The sequence below is a fragment of the Nannospalax galili genome, unplaced genomic scaffold, assembly GCF_000622305.1.
Source record: "Nannospalax galili isolate Female #2095 unplaced genomic scaffold, S.galili_v1.0 scaffold1086, whole genome shotgun sequence".
Lineage (NCBI taxonomy): Eukaryota > Metazoa > Chordata > Mammalia > Rodentia > Spalacidae > Nannospalax > Nannospalax galili.
Window position 1 is genome coordinate 1,440,726 of NW_008354345.1, and position 25,254 is coordinate 1,465,979.

The 25,254-nt window shown below is 40.8% G+C and overlaps 1 protein-coding gene across 2 annotated transcripts in view; it reads right to left on the reverse strand.

Moving 5' to 3' along the window:
• Positions 1-25,254, reverse strand: part of Gys2 (glycogen synthase 2) — a 53,377-nt gene that overhangs the window by 4,033 nt on the left and 24,090 nt on the right. For both annotated transcript variants that reach the window (XM_029555238.1, XM_008851597.2), the window contains 11 exons: positions 24,205-24,349; positions 21,275-21,392; positions 20,689-20,809; positions 17,762-17,868; positions 16,685-16,744; positions 16,175-16,253; positions 15,184-15,297; positions 8,490-8,616; positions 3,090-3,185; positions 2,200-2,363; positions 962-1,042 (listed from right to left, as the gene is read on the reverse strand). In XM_029555238.1, the coding sequence (XP_029411098.1) occupies positions 962-1,042; positions 2,200-2,363; positions 3,090-3,185; positions 8,490-8,616; positions 15,184-15,297; positions 16,175-16,253; positions 16,685-16,744; positions 17,762-17,868; positions 20,689-20,809; positions 21,275-21,392; positions 24,205-24,349 (1,212 nt within the window). The remainder of the gene's footprint in view (positions 1-961; positions 1,043-2,199; positions 2,364-3,089; positions 3,186-8,489; positions 8,617-15,183; positions 15,298-16,174; positions 16,254-16,684; positions 16,745-17,761; positions 17,869-20,688; positions 20,810-21,274; positions 21,393-24,204; positions 24,350-25,254) is intronic.

Consider the following 25,254-nt stretch of genomic DNA (forward strand, 5'->3'; position numbering starts at 1 on the left):
ATTCCCAGCTCCCACATGGCAGCTAACAACTGTCCATAACTTCAGTTCCAGGGGATCCAACAGCCTCTTCTGACCTCGGGCATTGCACAACACGGGTGCACTTACCTACATGCAGGCAATACACACATACACATAAAATAAAATAAAAATAATAAATAAAATATTAAAAAAGAATGCAGCTCAACCGCACAGTTTTCAAGTGTGAACTTTATAAATGACATATTGCAACGTCAAAAAGTTGGATACACCTTGTACATCTTATCTTCTTACTCTTCGGCTGATACTTGGTAGATGTAAGACTATAGAAATTTAGCTCTTGGATCACTGTATATATTAAAGAAAACACGAATCTTACTAGAGAGAAAGTCCTAGGGTTACACTGCCTCAGGCTGTTTCCTGTCTTCCATCTTTCCCAATCAATCTGATGGCATTCTGCACTGTGGTAGTTTCATAGATAGAAATGCTTAATTGGACTTTAGAAGAAGATTCCTGGGGACCAGGCTGAATGGATCATGATTACCCATCTGGTCCAGTTTCTGCTCTGAACTTGAATTTGCTCTGTTTCAGCCTTGCAGAATGGTCGGTCTATATTTAAACACATCCTTGGATAGCAAATCTGCCTTCTGTTAATTCACCTACTTTATTGTTGAACAACTTGTAGAAGAACAGATGCCTAACAGCTGCTCCAAGCACTAAGGCCTAGAGAATTGTAATGTAGAGATGCTTCTCCAATGATGTGAATTAGTCATTTACTCATCCTGTATCACAGGTTAACTATAAATCAGGGACTTGCAGACATTTTGTTTTGTGAATGCCTCTGAACAGTCTTCACGTTGAGTCAACGCTATGAAAGTACAACACTAGCGTGCTTAGCTACTTCCAGATTCAAAGGTATTATTAGAACTGTCACAAATAAGAAATTTCATTTTCAAAACAAACAACTAATAAATGAAATATTTACCGTTGGTGGCGACATGGGCTCCATATGGAATTTATCTGGAAAAGCTCTGCTCAGTGTCAGGTGCCTGGCATGCTGGTGGTACTATTGACAGAAAGCCGATTCACAGGTTAAAAATAGATATCATAGTAACTAAGTTATAAAAGTCTTATTTTCCCAAGTCTGAAAGATGGTTCATCTATCCATCCATCTACCTACCCATTCATTCACTTAATCTATCATCTAGCTATCTAAATTCTAATCTACATAAATATTAACAGGTATGTAAAATTGTACTCAGACTATGGGTTATCATGTAATATATTAATATATTGTGCATCACATTGACACGTGGCTGTCTATTTAAAGTTGCAGAATCTGGGCATCCTTCGTTTGAGAATCAAGAAAGCAATAACAATCTATAGTTTTATTATTTGTCAATATACACACAAAGGAATATCACAAAAAGTTGAGGTGCTCTACAGGCCATGCTGAGCTCAGACTTGAGCACAAATATGACCGAAAACACTGATTTCGAGCACTAAATTTCTAGAAACACTAGATGCTAATCCACTCAGGCCAGAGTCTACATAGGGAACAGAACTTCTGATAACCTTGTCTTCCTATGTTCAACTTGAAATGAGGTAGTAACATTAAGTACTCAGGTTGTATAGAGTGCCTGAATTATTGGGCATAGGTAGGTATATAGCAGATGGCTGCATCTCTTGACCAGGAGGGTTCAACAATGTGCAAGCAAGTATATTTTATGAAAGCAAGATCGTTTTCTTTAGTACTAAATCACTTGGTTCTAAGGCACATGGACATCTGGGTGTTTACACCCTATTGGACAATTAAATGGAGGCATTTCCTACTTGCCATGTTGGGAAATGGTGCCATTTCCACCCCATATTATAGATGAGGAATATGATCACATTATCTCCCTTCATAAAAACAAGCGAGGTCTTTGCTCTAGATGTTTTCTCAACTTCCTGTAGTGTTTCTACTTGCGATGCCTCAAGCTAAGCACATGTCAGATTCTTCCTGTCCTGATGGAGTTGAACTTATGAGTGGACTAACTAAATGTAACGACTTTCTTGATTCTCAAACTTTTTAACTGAACTCGTGTTCAGTTACAGAATACAAGAACCCTTCACTGAGACTTTAACATACTGAGTTGATTTTACAGTTTGTAACTAGAAACAACACTTTCATCACGCAGTGCTCTTAAAGTGCTCCTCTGTGTTCAAGAAAAATTCGCTTACTCTGCCTAAATATCTCCAGTCCAGAAGATCCGAGAGCCTCTCAGTGCGGTTCCTCTGGATGATTCTTTGACGGCGCGACTGTTTGCAAAACCCGTAGAGAAACTGAGTCAGCTGATTGCAAGAATCATCAGGAGAGCGGAAACGCCTGTCGACGATGTAGATCCCTAAAGAACACCGAAGTCAAAACCATTTGGAACGGGCTCCAAACATCCTCCTCCCTGTAGTTTATTATCTTTGTCTTCACCAAAGACCAAACGCGGGCATCACCCGGCCCGGCCTCGCCTGCTTGTCCTCTCTTTATCTATCTTTTTCCCATTCAAGTTTTCTGTCTTCTATGACCTTCTAATTGCCGAAAATCATCACCAACCCACAGGCAATAATGTGGAGCTTACTGGAACAAAAATACCCATCCGTCTAGCACTACATTGGAATATTAAAAGAATAAATGTGCTCTGTATAGGCTGACCAGTATGTGCGTTCTGAGACCACTGCTCCTGTAATATCTCGAGGACTTCAGAAAGAGAGAGAGAAAGAAAAAACTACTGCCACAATCAAAAACAAATTAGCTGGGCATGGGGCCTCATGCCTTTAATCCCAGCTGGGGCTATGGAGAGACCTTGCCTTAAAAAGACCTAATAATAATAGCAATAACAATAAAGAAATAAAGATAAAGTTTGTCCAAGTTGAGTGCTTTTACAATTCTTTGAGGAAATATATTCATTTTAACAATATTCTCCTATGGACTGCATATTTGAATCTAATTTTTATAAGAGAAAGTATAAACACTAGTTCCATTATCAGGATAGCTTTAGACTTGACCCTGTGAAGCTCGGGAGCCCTGCTGGCACGAGGTCAGGTGGCCCGGCTGGGTTAATGATGGAAAATCTCACCGTATGCAGTAGGGTCAGCTACATGCTCCTGCATGAAGCATCCAAAGCCGGACAGGTTTGTTGTCACGCTGGGGATGCCCATCACGGTACACTCAGCTGCCAGAGAAACGGACAGAGTAGGCTTCAGACCAGCTCCTATGTCTTCGCACGCACAGCAGGAAATGTTCTGCCTGCCCTAAGAGTATCAGCTGTGACTCTGTGCCAGGTACTAAGCCCTTCATGTGTGTTAGTAACATGTAATCGTCTCATCCTCTCCTTGGAATGAGGCCAGCATTATTTCCCTTGGACAGATGAAGAAAGGGAAGTGACAGGACTTGCCCTCTTCACAAGGTCAGACGACTGGGTAGAGCTGGGATCCACGGCCAGGTTCCCAGTCCTGCAGCCCTTATTGGGACCTCCTGCTGTGCGGGCTGCCCAAGTCCAGCTCATTACTTTGTTATTCTTTGTTTCCATTCTGAACCAAGGACTCTGCAGGGCAAGTTTAAGGGATAAACTATTTATGTTTGAACACAGCCAAATTCTATCCTGTAAATCTCTGCACACATCTTTGCTACTGTCTTACCTGTTCAGGACATTCACACTCCTGCAGTCCTTCCTCCACATTTTGATCAAAACCTATTTCCCACAGAAATATCTGAGACGCCTCTAAAAATCTTCTTTCAAAAATATCTACTTTTTTTTTTCTTTTCCCATTTTTGTGTGTGTAGGTAGCGAGCATGTGGTATGTGTGTGCTTGCGTGTGTGTGGGCACCCATGTGGGCACATTCAAGCATGTGAAAGCCTGAGGTTGAGGTCAGGAATCTGACTCCATCTGGTTTCCACTTTATTCATGGAGCAGTGTCCATCAGAGCTCACCCTATGGCTAGTCTAACCAGCCAGCTTGATCTGGAGGGCCCTGTCTCTGCTTTCTGAGGCTGGAATTACAGGTGGGTGGGCACACCCACCCAGCATGGAAACACACATGAGCTGTACACCCACCCAGCAGTTATTGGGTTCTGGGAATCTGAATCTGGTCCTCATGATTTTGTGGCAAGTTCTTTAACTACTGAGCCATCTCTCTGACCCAATGTCTACATTTTTTAAATTTATTATTTTTATTTTATATGTACGAGTGTATTGCCTGCATGTATGTGAATGAACCCGTGTAGTGCAGTGCCGTGGAGGTCAGAAGAGGGCTTCAGATTCCCCTGGAACTCGAGTTAAGGATGGTATGTAGCTACCATGTGGGTGCTGGGAATTGAACCTGGGTCCTCTGCAAGAGCAGTCAGTGCTCTTAACCGCTGAGCCATCTCTCCAGACCCATGTCTACATTTTTAACAAAGAATTTATATTTAGTTGTGGAATTATTCTTGGTTGTTGAGCAGAGATGGTGAAGAAATAGGTGGACTCATTACTCATGATATAGTACAGTTTTGATCACAGTTTTGTGTCCTGCTCCACAAGTATTTCTTCTTGGCTCAGCTCTTTCAGTTTCTTCTTTGGGGGGGATGTAGGGGAAAGAATGTAGGTGGGGATTCTCAACCCCCTTGAGAATCTGGTGAAAGTTCTGGAACTCCTCCTGGGAAAAATTCACATAATCTGTATAATCACAAGATTCTGTCTGAAATACCAAGGAAGGTTAAAAAAAATCCTTATTTTCTTTGTTACTAAATAATTCATTAATTATTAATTAATAATTTCTTACTAAGCAGTTCATTAATATACTTTGTAGTAAAATGCCAGGGAAGTATTTATTAGTATATGCCCATTGAATAAAATTAACAAAGTAAGTGGTTATTAGGCTTTCTCAAAGCACAGGGTTGACTTTAATGAATATTTTCTGTAGTTAAACCAGCATCATATAACACTATTCTAAAAATAAATTAGAAAGTTGTATAATATGAGAATGTTAAATTTATAGCACCAGAGGATTTGTTTTTTGCTTCAGGTATGAGTTTAGAGGATCACTAAGTCCCTTTTGTGGTTTGAATATGAAACATCTTCCACAGGCTCATGTGGTTGAACACTTGGTCCCCAGATGGTGGCACTGTTTGGAAGGGTTGTGGAACCTTCAGGAGGTAGAGCCTTGCTGGAGGAAGTGCATCTATGGGAGCTGGCTTTGAGGTTTAATAGTCTGACCCACTTCCTATTATTGTCCTGCTTCCTCAGTGCGGATGCCATGGTACTGGTCACCTTCCTGCTCTTGTCATTTCCTGTCCCTTCCTGACACTTCCTGGTCTTCTGCCATGTCTCCCCATTGTGGCAGACTCTACCCCTCTGAAACTGTGAGCCAAGAATGAACTCTTTCCAAGAATGAACTCTTCCTCCCTTAAGCTGTTTTTGTCAGAGTATTTTATCACAGTAACAGAAAGGTCACTAACACATTTCCTTTGGTTAATGTAAAACACAGAGAGACTCATTGATCAAAGTGTCACACAACTTCCTACCCCTATCGATATCCCCGCTAACATCTTCTTTGGCCTTTGTCTTAGAACATTAGTTCTGTCTTGCTATGATTTGGGGTCCTGTAAAATGAGATTTGGTGGAAAGGAAGCTGATAGGTTTGTGACTATCTTCCCAGCTCCCTCACTTATTCCTGAGTTTGTTTCTGCCTCTGTCCACAATACTTCTTCCTACAAGAAACCTAAGCTTTGCACTAGAACTCATAGGAACAGGGGTGAATAACAGTGTTCAGTTCATCAGTGAAATGTGTGATTTGTTAAATGCTTTATTAAATATACAACTTAAATATTTCTGTGGACATTTCACAAGAAGAAACAACACTTTTAGAAGCAGAACTGATACCAACAGCAGTTTTTAGTATTACAAGGGAGATAGAGGAGCTAGATAAATAAATCTTTACGTTGTGTTTCAAGAAATAATTTTTTTGCTATCAAATGTTTAAGATCTTTTTGCTGCTGACAAATTACCCTTGGTAGAACAAACCCCGAACAGCAGAATAGGACTTTACCATTAGATGCAGGGCCCTTGAACTGCTTGCATTATAAGGATTATAGTATCTTCTCCTTATAGAATTTTAGGTTCTATACTTCAGTGCTGGGATAAGAATACAGATATTAGGAAGGTTCTTCTCTTTCATAATCTAACCTACTGTTCTCCCTTTCCCCAACCTCTACTGCCTCTTACTTGAGCTGTAAATTAATGACAACACCAAGATGCAGAAGGCAAAATTTATCCCCTGAATTACAAATAAAAATGTCCTGAACATTTTGTTTTAAAATAATAAATGGAATTTTACCTACATCAGGAAGCATGTCCTTATCACCAATAAGATGCAAGAAAGTCATGACTGTGTTCAAAGCTGGAATGCATTCAAAGTATTTTCTTCTTGTGCATTACTTAGTAGTACTGGGGTTGCAACTAGGATCTTGCACATTCCCAGAACATGTCCCACCTCTGAGCTACACCTCTAGTCTGTGCTTCTCTTTGGGGATTTCAGACATGTCAGACACAAATCCATCATTCTTGTTGCTAATGGTAACCATACTACTTAAGGACTGAAAAATAAAATAGCAAATAGCAGATCTGAGAATTCTCTATTTAAAAACAAACACAAAGGTGGAAGGGCTTCTCAGTGTATGGTGTCATTTGGTAGCAATGCCTATCTACCACTGAAACACCAGGCTCTGATATAACACCTGTTTTTTGAGAGACAAGGATGTAGAGTGTTCTTCAGTACAAACTTAAAAAATATCTTTACACTTTAAAAAATGTTATCTTAGATAGACTGTACACTGGTTCAAGTCCATCTGGTGGGGTCTCCATGGCCTCCCTGAACAAAAGGACAGGTGACTCACCACAGTTACAGGACATTTTGAGAGATGCTCCATAGTCCCCTGGAACTTAGTCAACCTTGGGGAGCAAGGGGCAAAACTGTCCTTTATGTCCCTCTGACCAGACTAGTATAGGCCTCAAAGTATGGCTGTTAAACATGCAAGGAGGTTAGTTGTACCAGTCTGGTACTTTTAATTGCCATGTGCTACATAGAAAAAGCTTGGGCAAAACCCAAACATTTTCAGATAAACTTTGACTAGACATATATTTTGTTCCTTGTTCTAGTTGTGTGTATTATTTGTCAGTAGGTTGTTGTATTAATATGGTTCCCTCTGTTTTTTTTTTTTAAAAAAAAACTAGCTAGGCATTATTTATGTCTCTCAGTGTCTAACCCTTCCACCATGGTTTCCCCCATTTTTCCCATTTCTCCCTTAATAATACCCTTCTCCTATGGTCTCTCCTCCCTTGAGTGCCTTCTTTCCCTTTATCCCCAAGCTTCCTTGTATAACCCTCCCTCCTCCCTCCCATTAAAAGAGACTCCCAGACAGTAACCCAGCATAGAACTGGGAAAATGATCAGCAGACCCCAATCTTATCTAAAGGAATGTCGGGAACTGATTGCTGCTGGATGTGGAAGGGCTGATCTTCCTAAAACAAGAGACCCTAGGTAGGCTGACTAGACTCAGCAGATGGACATGCACTGGGGAACAGCTGGGGGCACTGATAACACAGTGGACAGTAGCAGGGATGACAGAGTATATGGGCTCCAGTGGGGGGGGGTGGCCTATGGGAGGGTGCCATTTGGGATGTGGGTATAAAGATGAATACAATTGTTTGGGATGTTCTGTATGAGATACACAAAAAAACCCAATAAATAAAAAAAGTGAGTTATATTTTTAAAAATTATCTTATATGTATGAGTGTTTTGCCTGCATATATGTAAGTGCACCGTGTGTATGCAATGCTCACTGAGGCCAGAAGAGGGATCAGATCCCCTAGAACTGGACTTATGAATGGTTGTTAGTTGCCAAGTGGGTGCTGGGAACTGAACTCAGGTCCTCTGCAAGAGCAGCCAGTGCCCTTAACCACTGAGCCGTCTCTCCAACCCGTAGCACAAACTTTTCTTTTATTATTTGTTTCTTTAACTACATGATTGTGCTACCTATTACAAATGAAACAAGTCCATTAATTCTTTTTGGAAAGGATTCTTCTGAAGTAGATTTTAGAGAACTACATTGGTAGATCATCATCTTTCATTCTAATTTTGCTTGCATTCAGCTTCTCCTTCACATTAATGGGATGAGTTGAGATAACTAAAGCATATACAACCCTTAAAATAATCTTTTTTCTCTTTGGAACACAATGAGGCAATAACTTGGACACCTGCTTAAAATATAGCAAACCATGCTGTTACATACCTACTTAATTTTTGTCCTTATTCCTAAGTCTGGAACTTCAAAGCATCAAATTGACCCCTGAAATGGGTCCAATCAAAACCATTTTTGAAACAAACTGAAAAAAACTAAAGCCTTAGTAGAAGTTACGTTTCAACTTTAACATTCCGTACACACATAAAGTCATAAGCAATGAAATCGGAATTGCTCCACCATCCACACATGTCACATACCTGGAGTGTAACCCCAGGGTTCATAGTAAGATGGAAACACCCCAAGATGACAACCTCGGACAAACTCTTCATAGTCCATGGGTAAGAGGGGGCTGGTGGAGGATAGAAACTCCGGATGCAAAATCACCTAAAAGAGAAAGTTCTAATGGAGAAAACAAAGCAAAAACCCTGCACAGGGCTTATCACAGTTCTGCAGAGTTCTTGTGAGGCATGGTCAAGGGTAGAGGGAGGAAAAGAAGCAAAGAAAGGAAAGAGCTTGCTTAGCTTTCTCTTTCTTCCTCCCTGCATTCCGTCACAAAAAGGATCTTTTCTGCACATTTCCCATTTCCCTTGGGTTCAAAGCTTGGGTTGCAGGGTAGGAAATTAGCCTGCCAATTTTCTGCTCCTACCCTAAACCACATCCTGCATCCTCCACTAACCTTGTTCCTCAATATAAGTTGCATTTGGTACTTCAACTGCTCACCCCTGACTTATATTTATCAATTTGTCCCCAACTTGAGCAGGAGAGGGGCATGAACCGCTCTGCCATGATCCCGTGTTTGAGTTATTCAAGTGAAATGGATCTGAAGAGCAAGTAGGTGTTCAAGCAATCCCGTCCAGACTGGATCATACTGGAGGCCTCACTAAAGACAGCATCTTCCCTCACTTAGAGGCAACCGCCTCCTGCCACACTTTCTTGCTTCTAGTCCACAAGGGTCTCTATTCAACACAATAGCTGATGTGTCCCTTAAAGATGTCAGTCACTCCCTGCTCAAAATCCCATTTCACTCAAAGGAAAATCGTACACATTTATCATGGCCTACCTATGTGCAGTGGTGTGCTTATGTTCAAGAGCTGAAAACCAAACTGTAAGCATCTACTTATACACAATATATCATAAATATTTTATTTATTATTTATATTTTATGTGTATGAGTGCATTGCTTGCATGTATTTAAGTGTGCCTATGTTGTGCAATGCACGTGGAGGTCAAAAGAGAGAGTTAGATTCCCCTGGAACTGGAGTTACAGACAGTTGTTAGCTACCACATGGGTGCTGGGAATTGAACCTGAGGCCTCTGCAAGAGCAGCCAGTGCTCTTAACCACTGAACCATCTCTCTAGCCCTTATCATAAAATTTAAACATGTGTTGTATAGCATACAATTTCCAAATAATAATGTATATATCAAAATATGCACACAGTTGTTCATATAAGTTTACATAAAATTGTAAGAATTTAGAAGCTACCAAATGTCCTAAGATGAACAAATAATTTGAAGTACACTCTCACAATGGACTGTTACTCAGCATGCCAGAAAAATAAGCTAGCAAGCCCCTAAAAGAAAAGGCGAGATCTAAGTGCATAGGAAGAGGCCAATCAGAAAGGACTTCCGAATGCATCACGCTGATTATATGTAGTCTAGAAAAGAGAACTTTCAGTGCTTGCCAAAATTTGGTTGGAAGACAGAGCCTTGTAGGCAGAGGATACAGGGTGTTTAGGGCAGTGAAGCTATCCCATGTCATATTACAAAGATGACTTTACGTCATTATTCAGTTGTCTAAACTCAATGTGTCATGTCAAGGTTCACCCAGTATGAGCTCTGGCTCTGGGATGATAACAATGTACAGATTTAGGTTCATCATCTGGAGTAAATGGGCTACTCTCTGAGGATGTTGATAGAGAGGAGGTGGTGCATGTGTGGGATATGGGGCAAAGGGAAACCAAAGACTGCTCTAAAGTCTATTAAAATGTACACACAGGTTTGGGGAGATGGTGGGATGGAGAAAGAGCTTGCTGCACAAATGTGTGAGAAATGGAGTTTAGATCCCTAGAACTCACATAAAGACCAGACTGGGGGGGCGGCCACCTGTAATCTCAGTACTCAGAGGGAGGGACGGGATTCCCCAGACTAGCAGGCTATCTAGATTAGCAAGAATTGTCAACTCTGGGTTCAGCATAAGGCCACGTAAATAAAGTAGAGTGTCACTGAGGAAGACACTCGATGTCAACTTTGGGCCTCCACATGCAGGTGCACACACATGCGCATGAACCCGCACATGCATGCACAATACAAATGCATATGAAAATAAAATAAATAAACGAATAAAACATGCATTCAAAATTCCTTACTGAAAGTGTATTCTCACAAAGTAGTTTTGTTGCTTTTTGCCAAAAAATTCATATTCATAACCATCTTGTCTCAGTTGGTGGCTGAGAATCGCTCTGACGTAAACCTTGGTTGATTTATTTAGCTAATGAGGAAAAAGGAGATAACAGAGGGGTTTGTCCAAACTTCACTGGCTTACCAGTGTTGCAAGTGACTTTGCTGAGTTGGCTATTTAGAGTCATCATTCTATTTGAGGCAGGGTTTCACTGTGCAGCCCACGCTGGCCTGGAACTTGTATTCCTCCTGACTCACACCCCCAAGTGCTGAGTTACAATCATTCCCCACCTTGCTCAGCTTGGGTACTCATGTTTAAACAATGGACAAAACTGTATGACACAACATAATGGCTACAGTAAAACACTTTGAAATCTAATCTCTATTATTTATAATTTTCTACCATTTTCTTAAACCAGAAATCAATACACTGTAAATGAAACTATCATTTGTAGTGTTTGTCTATTTTCTGTTTTTAATTTTTAAAAAATTATTTATTTTTATTTTATGTGTATGAGTGCTTTGCCTGCGTGTAAGTGTACCTGTGTCATTCAGAGGCCAGACGGGGGTGTCAAATCCCCTGGAGTTGGAGTTCTGAATGATTGTTAGTTGCCACATGGGTGCTGGGAACTGGACCCGGTTCTTCTGTAAGAGCGACCGGTACTCTTAACCTCTGAACCATCTCTCCAGCCCGTTGTTTGCCTGTAAATGTTCCCATCATGGCCAGCTTCAAGCTACCAATATACCACTGCATTTGGACCTGTCAGAGCAGATGCACAGCCTCATGGGCAATCGGCATCACGCAGACACAGCAGACACCAGTGGATTAAGAGCACACAGCTTAGCCATGCATGGTGGCTCAGGCTATAATGTCAGAATGCCAGAGACAGGGGCAGAGGCAGGGCAAGTTCGAGGCCAGCCTACTCTACATGAGGCATAGTGAGTTCCAGATTTGTCAAGGCTACAAAGCAAGGCTCTGTCACAAACACAAACAAAAAGAGCATGGGTAATGGACAAGGGTAACCTACATGCCCCACCCAAGAGCTTTAGAAGTATTCTAGAAGGAAAATGAAGCAGAAAAAGACAGAGAACAAAGACCAAGCAAGCCACTCTTCTCATTTTTAACTCACAGAATAAGTACCTATTCTTAGCTGGGAGTGGTGGCACACGCCTTTAATCCCAGCACTTGGGAGGCAGAGGAAGGCAGATCTCTGTGAGTCGAAGGCCAGCCTGGTCTACATAGTGAGTTCCAGGACAGCTGAGGCTACAGGGAGACCTTGTCTCAAAAAGACCAAAAAAAAAAAAATTAAAGGGATGACTTGAAAAAAAATCTCTAGTTTTCAAATGTGCCAATAATCCTAGCATTTGTGTATCGCTTGGTATAAAGAGTGTTCACATGTAACACCTTGTTTAATCCTAGCAGTATTCATTCTAGGTAAATAAAAGGGATGCTCGCCTCATCTTAATTTTAGAAGTATAGAAACTGAGATTTAACAAGGGTCTCTAGGCTATTAATTTTTAGTTTTCCTTATAATTTTATAATCTCATCATATGCCAAGAATTAAAGTAAAAAATAATCTACAGTCTTCATTTTAATGGAAAAATCTTTACTTTTGTTTGTTTGTTTGTAGACAAGGTCTTGCTGTGTAGCCTTGGCTAGCTTGCAACTCTGCCTAGACCAAGCTGATCTCAGACTTGTAACAAACAATCCTCCTGCCTCCTTCCCCTCTACTCACATGCAGGTATTGCAGGTGTGGGCCGCTGTGACTGGCTTAAATGTTAACTCATTGATCCAAAAGGCTGTTACTGCCTTTCATTGTATCTCAAAGATCCCAGGAGTAAATTAAAGAGAAAATCAAAGTGTACAATGTCCAAAACCAGAATCCAAGGTTAATTCAATTAGGAGAAATACAACATGGAAAGTAAGTGGATAAAGCACGGCCTGAACGCCTACTGTGTGCAAAGCCCTGCTCTAGGAAGACGACAGATAACACCTTCTGTCATCTGACCGGCAACACTGCACCCTCTTGGCAAACACCAAAAAAAGAGGGATTTGGTCCACGTTGTATCACTTTTAGCACTTCCAACCCAGGGGAAAATGTTTACTTAAGTTATGAAATAGGAATCTGTATTAGCAAAAGCTTACATCGTCCTCAAACGTTTAAAGAATTCTGCCAATTCAGTAAAATACCTAATTCTGAATGGACAGAGTTTCTCTTAATGTACGCATACTAAATGCCAGAAGGTGCTGTGCTTTGATTTGTGTATGTGCTTACAGTATGTTAATGACAGCTGTATACCTCAAAACATTCATGAGTTTAACCACGTGGAGTGATTACTGTGAGTCTAACGCACATCTATCTCCACTGACTTACTTCAGCCGCGCGCTGTCCTGTGTCCTGCCTTTTTATCTGCTTTGTCTCTGCCTGGCCAGTCTGTCCTTCTGTCATTTTCCCAAAAAACCACTCACTGATGGAGGTCCTAATAAAAGCTAACATTTACTATAAATTTACAATGGGCCAGGCCCAGTGTTACATGTATCCCTTATTCATATATTTAAAAAATTTCTTATCTTTGTTCCCAGATGTCCTTCAGTGTAAATTTGCCCACCTGAGTCTGGTCAGGCCATCCAGTATGTAAGTCATACTCTCCCTCACCCAGCAGCAATCAGTCTCCAATAGTTCCCAGACTGGTGCTGCCCACTGCCCATACATGAGGTCTGATAGAAGGATGGGGTAGGTATGGATGGGGGAGGGAGTCTAAATTTGATTAAGAACTGTTGTATGAAATTACAGAAGCTCAATTAAAAATTAAATTAAAATTCTTATCTTTTAATTTTACATGTGTATGTTTTGACTGCATGTATATAAGTGCACCTGTCCATACAATGCCCAAAGAGGTCAGAAGAGGGTATCATATCCCCTAGAACTGGAATCACAGATGGCTATCAGCTGCCATGTGGATGCTGGGAACCAAACCCAAGTCCTCTACAAGAGCAGCCGGTGCTCTTAACTGCTGAGCATCTCTCCAGTCTCCCCCCATTCATATTTAATTGTTTTACTTCCAAGTCTCTAAGTTGGGTCAGCTATTTTGTCTCCATTTTACAGATAAGAAGATGGGGCCCCACACATATAAAACTTAAAACTGGATAAGTGGAAGGGATTTAAAACCAGACGGGGGTATGACTGTTTTTAAGGATTGACCTTTCTTTGTTCACATGGTGACCGTGGAAATACAGTTCAGATTTTGTGCAAGAGACACTGTCCTCAGGGAGACTGCCCGACAGACTCAGCCATCCACTTCCCTTGGGTCTATTACAGCAGCTGCACCTGCTTACAGATAGGCGGTCACGAATACTAGCAGCAAGTAATTTCTGTCCAGTGGGAGAAATAGGCAACTTTGCCTTGAGGAACTCTGTCACTATGAACTGGGATCCCTATTTGAACCCTTGAATTTGCCTCTCCCCACTGAATCCACTTGTGTGTAATGTCCAGTAGAGAATGGGAGATAAGAAATGAATTTAAGAATAGACTGGGTTTATTTCTGAGAAGTTTTACGAAAAAGGAGGAGTGAAGAAAAAAAGTTTAACGGTCACTCCACATGAAAAGAATTTGTTGTAATAAAGCATTTTCAAGGCCGTTGAGATAGTTCAGAGGGCAAAGGTGCTTGCCGCTGAGCCAAACGACCTACCTGAGTTTGATCCCCGAGACCCACATAATGGAAGAAGAAAACCAACCCCTGCAAGTTGTCCTCTGACTTCCACATGCATGCCATGGCACACATATCACACACACACACACACACACACACACACACACACAAATAAATGAATAAATATAATTGAAATGCAAAAAAACATAATTCATATCAGATTCCTTCACTAAAGCTTTCGACTATATTTTTATTGGTTAAAATTAGGCAATTTCCTGGTGTTTATTGGTAATATTGCACAATGAAAACAAATGTTAGAGTTATATCTCAGAGTGTGATTCATGAGCATGTTTCAGTCCTCAAAATTGATAACAAAATACCCACCATATTCTAATTACCTGAAAGAAGATATAGCATTAACATTCTTTAGAAGGATTTAATTTTTTGGAAAATGTTCAAACAACTAAGAGGAACTTACAATAAATTCCCAAATATAGTCCATATAATTTTGTGTATATGTGTGTATGTGGGGGTATGTGTATTCATGCGGGTACACACATGTGTGGATGTGAATGTAGACTATGTGCATGTATGTGTGGAAGCCAGCACTCAACCTCTGATGTTGAACCTTAAGAGTCAATCATGTTGTTTTTAGAAACGGGGTCTCTCATTGGCTTGGTCCTCACCCATTAAGTTAGGATGGATGGCCAGCAAGCTCCAGGGAGGCCTCTGTCTTCCCCCCACCCCCACCCTGCATGGGATTACAAGCATGAACCACCATGCCCAGCTCTTATATGGGTGCTGGAGATGGAACTCAGGCTTGCACAGCAAGCACTTTAGCCTCTGAGGGTACTCTATTCTATATGAGTTTAAAATGCCCACGTGAAACCAGTTAGTTCTACCTTGACTCTGTCTGCACGGTTGTTGAAAAGTCCGATGCGTCTAATGGTGCTGAGAATGGGGTCTGTGGAGTCATCAATCATGTTGTGAGTGGTCACAGGAGGCAAAGAATGTCTCTGCGGAAACAGAGGGAAGGAAATGTCAGTGAGAGAACGAATTAGAAAGTGTGACTAATTTCCACAAGAGGCCGTTGACATGTTCTGTCTCTGTATATATTTAGTTCTCTGAGATGACACCGATTATGATGACTAAGTTTTGTTAGTCATCAAGGGAAGATAAAGGATTCCAGAACTTTCTTCACAGACTGTGAACAGAACTATTCCTTATTTGCAGTCACTGTATAAAAGTGTTAGACTTCATGACTGCCTCTGGATTTATCTGAGACATTTTGGAATCTTAAGACAAGATGAATTTTACTGGAATTTTTTGCAGACATCACTGTTAGGACAAGAATTTTAAATAATAATTTCATTCACCTGAGGAATATTCACATTTTCTCTACTGTGATGCAAATTCTATGCCTTTGGAAAACTCTAGAAGGCTCTTATTATTACAATGTAGACAGTTTTTCAACTGAATATATTAGTTCAAAATCAATTCCGTAACTGGAAATAAAGAGTTCAAGAGATTTAAAAAAGAAGCCCTTAAAACCATTCACAGAAGAATATAAAAGTCATTCTCATGATCATGTAGGAATATTTTTCTGGGTAGGTGAGATGGCTCAAAGGGAAAGATGCTTGCCACCAGCCTGATGCCCATAGTTCCATCTCTGGGACCCACAGAGTGAGAACCAACTCCTGTAAGTCCTCTGACCTCCACACACCCCCACTCCCAAATAAATAAAAACATTAGGAATATTTTTTTCAGTACTCAGATCTAAAAATTTCCCACTTTACCTCATTCTGATAAATTAAAATGTTGACTTAGTTTGATGTTAACTTAGGTAGATTTTAATAATCACAGGGAATGGTGGACACTTTTTTCTTTCCTTACCTGAGTCGAAAAAATGGCTCTTTTCATAATTGTTAGGTCATCCCGATCCAAAATATTATTCATGTCAGGAATTTCTCCTCTGTGATGAAAGCAGTATGGATAAAAAGTAAAACCACTGTCACTAATTAAGTACTGTGGCAAACATATATAGTTCATTTACTTTAATAATGTTTTTACAACATATTTATATTAACACAGATTTGATTAGTTATGTAGTTAATATGTATTAGTTAATACATATATTGGAACTCAAAGGCTTCCTCAATTTTAGAGTGATGCACTAATGCGTTTCCACTGAATAAGAACTTACGTGCATATACAAAAATGGTCTCATATGTATAAGCAGTTCACTGGTATTCGTCAAATGAAAGACAAAATACTGCTCATAAGACACAGCACATCTTCAAAGGATATGAATTCCTTTAGATTTGGAACAAAATTTGCAATTGTGTCTAAATTGTTAAGTGTGAATAGTTAACCCTTGCTATGCTGGTTATGCCCAGTACTCACCTTAGTAACGCATCGTAGAGTTTCTTTCCAAACTTTTCCTTCATAGAATGTACAGTGTCCCTGTTTGACATAGGAAGATTTCTAATTGTTATAGAATGGAAACTTTCCTCTTCATCTGGCATGACAATGCTGTAGTTTCATTAGTATCCCTTGAAATTACCAGCCTTGTTTATATAACCTCTTCTATTATTTTCCTACTGGCCAATTTAGGTTGGGTAAAGAAACTCCAAGACTAACTTAGGCCACAGAACACTCAAGCCACCTCAGAAAGCTGAAACTATTTTTGCTGGAGGTAACTGGGGGACAATGGAGAGTAGGAGGGGTTAGTAAACAGAGTTATAGATGGAACAAGTTTGGGAACTGGTTGATAATTGTTGGATCTTTCCAGTACCAGGGAGGCAGAGGCATGTGTCAGTGAGTTTGAGGCCATTCTGGTCTACATAGTGAGTTCCAAGCCAGCCTGGGTACATAGTGAGACCTTGACTCAAAAAAAAATTTTGGATCTGGACTTAGTGTGGAGGGAATCATTATATTCATTTATTTGCTTTGATATAGTCTTTAATTTTTGTGAGTAAAGCATATTCAACCCATGTTTATTTTTAATATTTTTATTTATTATTTTTATTTGGTGTATATGTATCTATTGCCTGCATGTAAGTGCACCTGTGTCATGCAACCCGAGGAGGTCAAAAGAGGGCGTCAAATCCCCTGGAACTGGAGTTACAAATGGTTGCTAACATCCATGTGGGTGCTGGGATTTGAACCAGGGTCCTCTGCAAGAACAGCTGATGCTCTTAACAGTCGGGCCATCTCTCTAGCCTCCTCAACCTGTTTTTAAAAACTTCTACAGGTCTTTGCTCCATCTATGCTTACTTGTTAGTTTTCCCAGTAGCACCCATCATGTTACAGGCATTACACAATCTAACAGAGAACACACGAAGAGAAATTGGCAGCAGCGTCTGTGCCGTAATCACATTAAATGGAAGCAGCAGAGCTCAAGGACGAACCTCCGGGCCCATGCACTGAGCAAAACTCCCTTCCCCTGTTGCCGAGAAGGTTGGCAGGGCGTGAGCTTACCACAGCTGCTTCCGCACTGCCTGGCCTTTCAGGGTCTCCACGTTGAAATTGTTTGTCTTGGCAGGCATGATGAAAAACACTACCACAGTGACGTTACTCTTGTGCATCTGAGGAGGGGTAAGAAAACACAGCAGAGTCAACTAGCGAAGGGGAGGAAACACGCGGCGGGTGGACCTTAAACTTGGAAAACAGTGTTCTCATGTGTCATGAGAGAAGCTTAGTTATGAGCCACAGGACAGTGCTTCCATATCCCAGGATATTCTCAGTTTTATTTATTGAACTTTTTAGTTGAATTGTTGTGTGTCTCAGATGGAACATTTTAATCATCTTTATACCCCTGTCCCGGTCGGCACCTACCCATAGCCCTCCCTGCTGAATTTCATGCATTCTGTCATTTACGTTAAGGCCTGTCAAGTTAGTGTCCTCCGACATCCTTCAGTGCATGTTCATCCGCTGGGGTCTAGTTAGCCTATCTAGAGTCCCTCCCTTAAAAAAGATCAACTCTTTCTCAGCCAACAGTAATCAGCTGCCCAATAGAGCTTGGGCTAAGATTGGGGCCTGCTGCCCATTTCCCCAGTTCTATGCTGGGTTTGTGTCTGCTTGTGTTTGCATGAATCTTGTGCATGATGTCACCATTGCTGTAAGTTCATATGCACAAGGTCCTAGGAGCGCGTAAGACTCTGTATCCATGTGGTTATGCACGTCCTCTCTTGTGGTTCTTACCGTCTTTCCACCCCCTCTCCTGCAATGGTCCCTGAGCCCTGGGTTGGTGAAGTTTAGTATAGGAGTCCTGTCCAAGGACCCACACTCTGCAGATTTTTATTCTCTATGCTTCTTCAGTTTTAATTTAAACCTGACTTGGAACCAGGGTTTGTTAATTGGCAGTTTGAAAACTTAGCAATGAAATATTTCCATGGCATTGATCATTTTATTATTTTTTAATGAATTTTTTGCCTTCATGAATGTACATATACCACCTGTATGCAAGGCCTGCAGAGGTCAGAAGCAGGTGTTGGATCTGGAGTTACAGACAGTTTACTAGCCACCATATGGGAGTTGGAAACTGAACCCAGGTCCTCTGGGAGAACAGCTAGGGCTTTTAAGCACTGAGCCATCTTTTCAGCCCCAGGCATTGATCATTTAAAGTAGGGCATGCTGCTGTGCTTTCCTGTGGTTACAAAAATACCTGGGAGCTGATATTAAACAGCTTAAATTCATTCTTTAAAATTTCAGATTGGAAATTTAATGAGGGTTTATTTCTTTAATTCGTTTATTTTCTTCTAATTTTTAAATTTTACTCATATTAACTTGTACAAACAGGTTTTTACACTTTTTCTATTAAACATCTAGATGGTCAATATGTTACATTTTGGGTTTTAGGCTTAAAGTAAAGGCCCTACCATGTCCTTAGCAATTTTGAAGCAGTGGATACTGGGCTGGGTTACTTTAAATACACAGTTGTACACAGCCCTATACCATCATGCACAGATTATCCTTTTTATTTTATTGATGTGAAAAAGACATGAAGAGTGTGATATTTTCTCTGAGCTCCCACAACCTGTTAGGAACAAAGTCGAGCTCTAAACTGGTGCTTTAAAAATCTAACACCTATGTTTTCTTGTCCTTCTTCCACAAATTCCCTCAGCCTACATCTCCCAGAAGGCAGTGGTACATTGTGCTGGATGGTGTCAGTTTTCAACTTGACAACCTGGGAAGAAGAACCCTCAATAGAGGAATTTCCTCTATTGGACTGGCCTGCGGCCATGTCTGTGGGGGCATTTTCTAGTTGTTGAGTGATGTTGGAGGGCCCAGGCCTCTATGGATGGTGCCACCCCTGGGCAGGTGGGCCTGTGTTGTATAAGAAAGCAGGCTGAGCACAGGCTGGAGGATCAAGCCAGCAAGCAGTGTTCCTCCATGGTCTGTGCTCCAGGTTCCTGCTCCAAGTTCCTGCCTTGGCTTCCCTTGATGGTGGACTGTGCTGTAAGCCAAATAAACCCGTTCCTCCCCAAGTTGGTTTTAGTCAGTGTTATTATCACAGCAATAGAAAGAAACCAGAACAACTCTTGTTCTATATTTTCATGTGCTAGGATTGGGCTATAAATCAATCACTAGGGCCACTCTCTGAGCAAAAATGATTTCCTCCTGTTGAGAGAAAGAACCTTCTTCTTCATGTGTCCATGCAGTGGGACGCTTCAGAGATGGACAGTTGGAGAGGAGGCATGGCTGGTGAGCTGTGGGGGACTGAGTTCGCAGGGTCTTCCTGTTCTATAGGGAGCTAGTGCGCCGGCAGCCTGTGGCACATAGTCCTCTGATGACTGCTTCACATGGGAAGGGTGGCCCAGGTCAGAGCTGCCTGTGATTGGATGACTAGCTATAATACCACATGCACAAGCTACATCTGGTTTTAAAAAGGAATATATTGCTCTTCCTTGACACTTCCATATCTATCTTTCAATTGATTACAAATTCCTATAAGGGAAGAGGACTGTTATGATGACTTCTTAAAACACAGCACATATAATGTGAGATTCTTTTTAAGAAATGTACTTAAAAATATAGGCATAAATGAAAGACATATGACTCCCATATGTAAACTGAGTAGACAGAGTCATTTTAAAATGATGTTATCATTTAAAACGTTTTTTTATTACATGTGTGTGTGTGTGTGTACATGTGTGTGTGTCTATGTAAACCTACCACATCATGTGTGTAGAGGACAGCAGTGATCTGTTCTCTCCTTCTACCAGGAATCAAACTCAAATTGGCAGGCTTGGCTACAAGCCACTTTACATGCTGAGCCATCTCGCTGGCCTGAGTTTATCATTTTAATACTTTGAAATCAAATGTCCTCTTAAAAGCTAAGCTTTTCATGTCCCACAGCAGAAAGGCCTCCTTGCAAGAGCCTTGGGCCCCTCAGTGTTTCTTACCCTCAGGAGGAAATTAAGCCTGGATAAGGATTCCAGGAAGATGTCTGCTCCTTTATTTGAAAACTCATACCTCCCAGCAATGAAAAGGAATAAAGTCTTTTCAAGATCAAAGTCCAGATGACTGAAACAAAACAAAGCAATTGTAATGAGACAGAGCAACAGTAACAAAATGCACAATAGGAATTCAAATACCAAAGGGGACTGGGAAAGGACAGGGTCTCCCTGTAGCTCCAGCTGGCCTGGAACTCGCTATGTAGACCAGGCTGGCCTCAAACTCACAGAGATCTACCTGCCTCTGCCTCCCAAGTGCTGTGTGCTACCACATCTGGCTACTGTAACTCTTTTCAAAAAAGTATTTTTCGTGTATGAGTGTATTGCCTCCATGTATTGGAGGATGTGTTATGCAATGCCTGTGGAGGCCAAAGTTGGATTCCCTGGAACTGGAGTTATAGATGGTTGTTAGCCACCATGTGGGTGCTGGGAACTGAATCCAGGTCCTCTGAAAGAGCAGCAAGTGCTCCTAACTGTTGAGCCATTTCTCCAACCCATTTTGTTTTATTAAAAAACAAAACAAAACAAAACATACCCATAGAAATGACCTCGAACAAAATCCTGGATCCTGGCTTTGTACATGGCATGGAGATTTTGAAATTCATGCACTGCTGAAAACTTCTTAACATTCAAGCCATTTGGAGTCACCACATCTGAAAAACACAAAACAAAATCATGGAACATCTTCCTGAGAAGGGGTGCCCCTTTACAAAAAAAGAATTCTTAAATCTGTAAAATTTGATGTCTATTGATATTTCTATTCTGAACTTCCACAGACTTTAAAACGCATTAACTTCATAGTTGCTATTATGGTTAAAATAAGAAATCAGGAACACCTGATCAAAATGAATGATAACAGGCTGAAATGATAAAAGGTCTATTTCTTATTATTTCTAACTTGTTAATAGTGGGGTTTTTTTTTTTTTCATTCCAGTACAATGGATTGACTCTGCTCAGAAGATTTGTTGCATAGAGAGATGTTTTGGTTTTGCATCATGTTCCTCTACAAGAAGAAAGAGATTATTAAAATTCTGAGACAGAAGGTCTCCTCTGAACTGATGGTATGGGTCCTCACATCCATAGGCAGTAGAAAGAAAAGTAAGACGAAGTTATGTCAAAAAATTCAGCAGATGGCAATTGTAAGAAATAATATGTGAACAGCCTATTTCCAATACCAATACCAGAGGTCCTTTAGAAGACTCATTTACCAGATCACAAATTAAGCAGGAGGCACTGGGCCCCTGTCTTCCCCAGCACCTGGTGCATACTTACCTAAGCACCTTTACTTTATCTAAGAGTTGAAAAACTACAGTCTAAGTGACTGAGCCCATGTATCAGGGAGGCAGAGGTGATTTCAAGCCCCAGGACATACATTAGATAAGGATCTGCATCCTCAGAGGGTAGGATGAAGTGTAAACTGAACCAATAGAGTGGGGATTTGGGGAGGAGGCTGTACTAGACACTGGGAGGATTGTACCTCCCAGAAGTACCCAGTTAGTGGGGAATAGAGGGGTCAGGGAATTGCAATCAAGACAATAAAAACAGTTGTTTTGGCCAAATTAGCCTGTCAGCCATTTTTGCCTGTTTGGGCTAGTGCCTGGTTCTGAGAAATTAAAACTGCCTTGCTTCCCCACTTGATCTCTTGAATTCTTACTGTGAAGTGAGGGTTCTGTTTCTCATCACAATGAAGATTTTTGCAACAGGGATTTGAACTAGATTCCCGAGTTTGTTACAAGATTTTGAAGACCATTTTATGGTTGTAAACCTGTTCTCGGTAGCTCTTACTGTCTACCAAAACTGCAACTATCAATAAAGATTTACGAAAAACATTTTTAAAAGGCTGATTTCTTGAAATAGTTCCACAAAGTCGACCCAGGCTTCTTGATATGTTTTAGGTCTTTAAATCTAGTATTTATGAGTTCTTGCTAAGCATTTGAACATTGGCTGCACAGTTATCCTTGACATATGCTCATAGGGAATTGGTCAGGTGCCAAAATCCCTGGATGCTTAAGTCCTTCATATAAAATGTTGTCAAATGGCATGCAATCTATGTGCATCATTCTCTGTGTACTTTAAAGCATTCCTAGATTATTGATAATGTCTAAAACAATGTAAATGCCAAAATAAGTTGTTATACTTTATTATTGAAGGGATAATAAGAATTTCAAATTATGTTTTTCATTGTTTGATTAGTCTTACAGGCTGTAGTTTTTGTAAGCACTACTAAGTCTATTTTATTCTTTAAACAAGCATTTCTAGCTATTAAAACAACAGAGTGCAAAGACTGTTAGAAATATGTTTAAGATATTCACAATTTTGAAATTTATGAGAATACCTGGGAATATTGACTGAACCTCAAAGAGTAACATGTCAGGAATTGGAAAACACTAAGAAACTTCTTTTTTTCACTGTATAATTTTTAAATGTATCATTGTTACTGAGTGAATGTACTTTGTTTTCAAAAACTTTTTAAATGTTAAATTTGAAAAAAGTCAAAAATATTTTTACAGTAAAAACAAAAAAAAAAAAACAATGGGCTAAGAGAGACGGCTCGGTCGTAAAGCACTGGCTGCTCTTGCGGAGAACCCAGGTTCAGTTCCCAGCACCCACATGGCAGTGAACCACCATCCATAACTCCAGTTTTAGGAGGTCCGACACCCTCTCCTGATCTCTGAGGGCACTGCACGACATGGGTGCACTTACACACGTGCAGGCAATACACTCGTGCACATAAAATAAAAATAATAAAATATTTTAAAGCAAATAAATTTTGTATGTTTCTATGTAGTAATACATATAAAAATATCTGGCCCAAGTAAGCTTTTGATTCACTCATTGTTTGCCTGAAAATCCAAAAGATGGAGCTCTATTAGAGATGCCAGAAAACTATTACACTGGAGAGAACATGGAATGGGCTCTGTCATTTTCAATGTCAGGGCATGTCAACGAACATTAACAATTAAATAGGCCTGAATTTGCAGTTTCTTAAAAAACATTTTGGAGCTACTGTGGGAGGCCATGTACAAGAGCCTCTGGGAGCCACGGTTTGCCCTCTTACCGTGTCTGCAGCGAAAGGGTTTGAATCTTTGACAGCACAGTGGCCTCGAGGGAGAGCTTCGTTTGAGAGTGAGGAAAAGCAAAGCATGTGTGTAAGTTCAGAAAAGGACAGTATAGACAGAAAAACAGGAGGAGGAGGAGAGACATGAGTTTCCTGGTGTGCAAAGATCAGGGTGAACCTCAGAGAATCCAAAGTCCCAGCGCGTGGGTTCCTGCTTCCGGCTTGCTATTTTTCTTTTCTTTCACACATTGTGGTACCTGCTCAAGCCACTCAAAGGGTATCTGGAAGCAAGACAGCCATGGGTAAGACCACAGCAGTTAAGCAAGGGCGACCTGTGTGTTAGGACCCCCTGGTTGCCAATGTCAGGTGCAACCCAAAGGCAGGCGGCAAGCCCAGGGATAAGTTACCAGGCTTCCTCTTCAGCATGTGCTCCGCCTCGATGGCTGTTATTTCTGACACGGTGGTGAACACGTGTGCGCAGTGCACGGAGGCCCGCTCCATGCAGTAGCGGTGATAAATCTGTCTTTCCCCAGCCTCTTTGTCTATGTCGAACTGTTGGAGACAAACACACATTTCCTTACAAAGATCCTGCTTCACAAGCAAAACAAGAATTGTTTTCCCTCGAGGCTGTTTGAAGTGATAAGGACCCCAATGAAGTACTCGTGAGTATTTATCAAGCCTGTTGTTAGAGTCTGTAACTACGTTTGGAAAACATTGGGTTTGCTGTATTTCTTTTTCTTCTTAAAAATTTAACGACCTTAAGAGTAAAAATAAATTGGTTTATCTGGGCCAACTGTATGGCCTTAAACACCCAAAAGGAAAGTCTAACCAAAGATTAAAGGGGCCAATATAATTTTTTAAGAATCCATAACAAGCAGCAATGCCAGATAAGAGATACCTTCTTCTTGAGTTGTTGGCCAGGGTGGCCCAAGGGACTCCAGATAGTAACCCCGCATAGAACTGGGGAAATAAACAGCAGACCCCAATCTCATCTAAAGGAATATTGACAACTGATTGCTGCTAGATGAGGAACAGCTGACCTTCCTAAAACAAAGACCTCTAGATAGGCTGACTAGATTCACCAGATGGACAAGTAGTGGGGAATGGCTGGGGGTGCCAACAACACAGCAGACAAGAGCAGGGATATCAGAGTATAAGTCTCTAGTGGGGGGAGGGAGGCTATGGGAGGGTGCCATCTGGGAAGTGGGTGTAGAGTTGAATGAGATGGTTTGGGATGTTCTGTGTAATACACACACACACACACACCAAAAAAAAAAAAAATCAACAAAAATTTTAAAATGTATTATATTTGAGGAGGAAGCATGGAAATTTAATGTCATGATAATTAGTAGAGGTGATAAACATTACCACTGAAATCCACCTGATGACTTTATAGACATACACAGGCACCAAGGATCCAAGTGCAACCGATTATGACTAGTAATAATCAGATACAT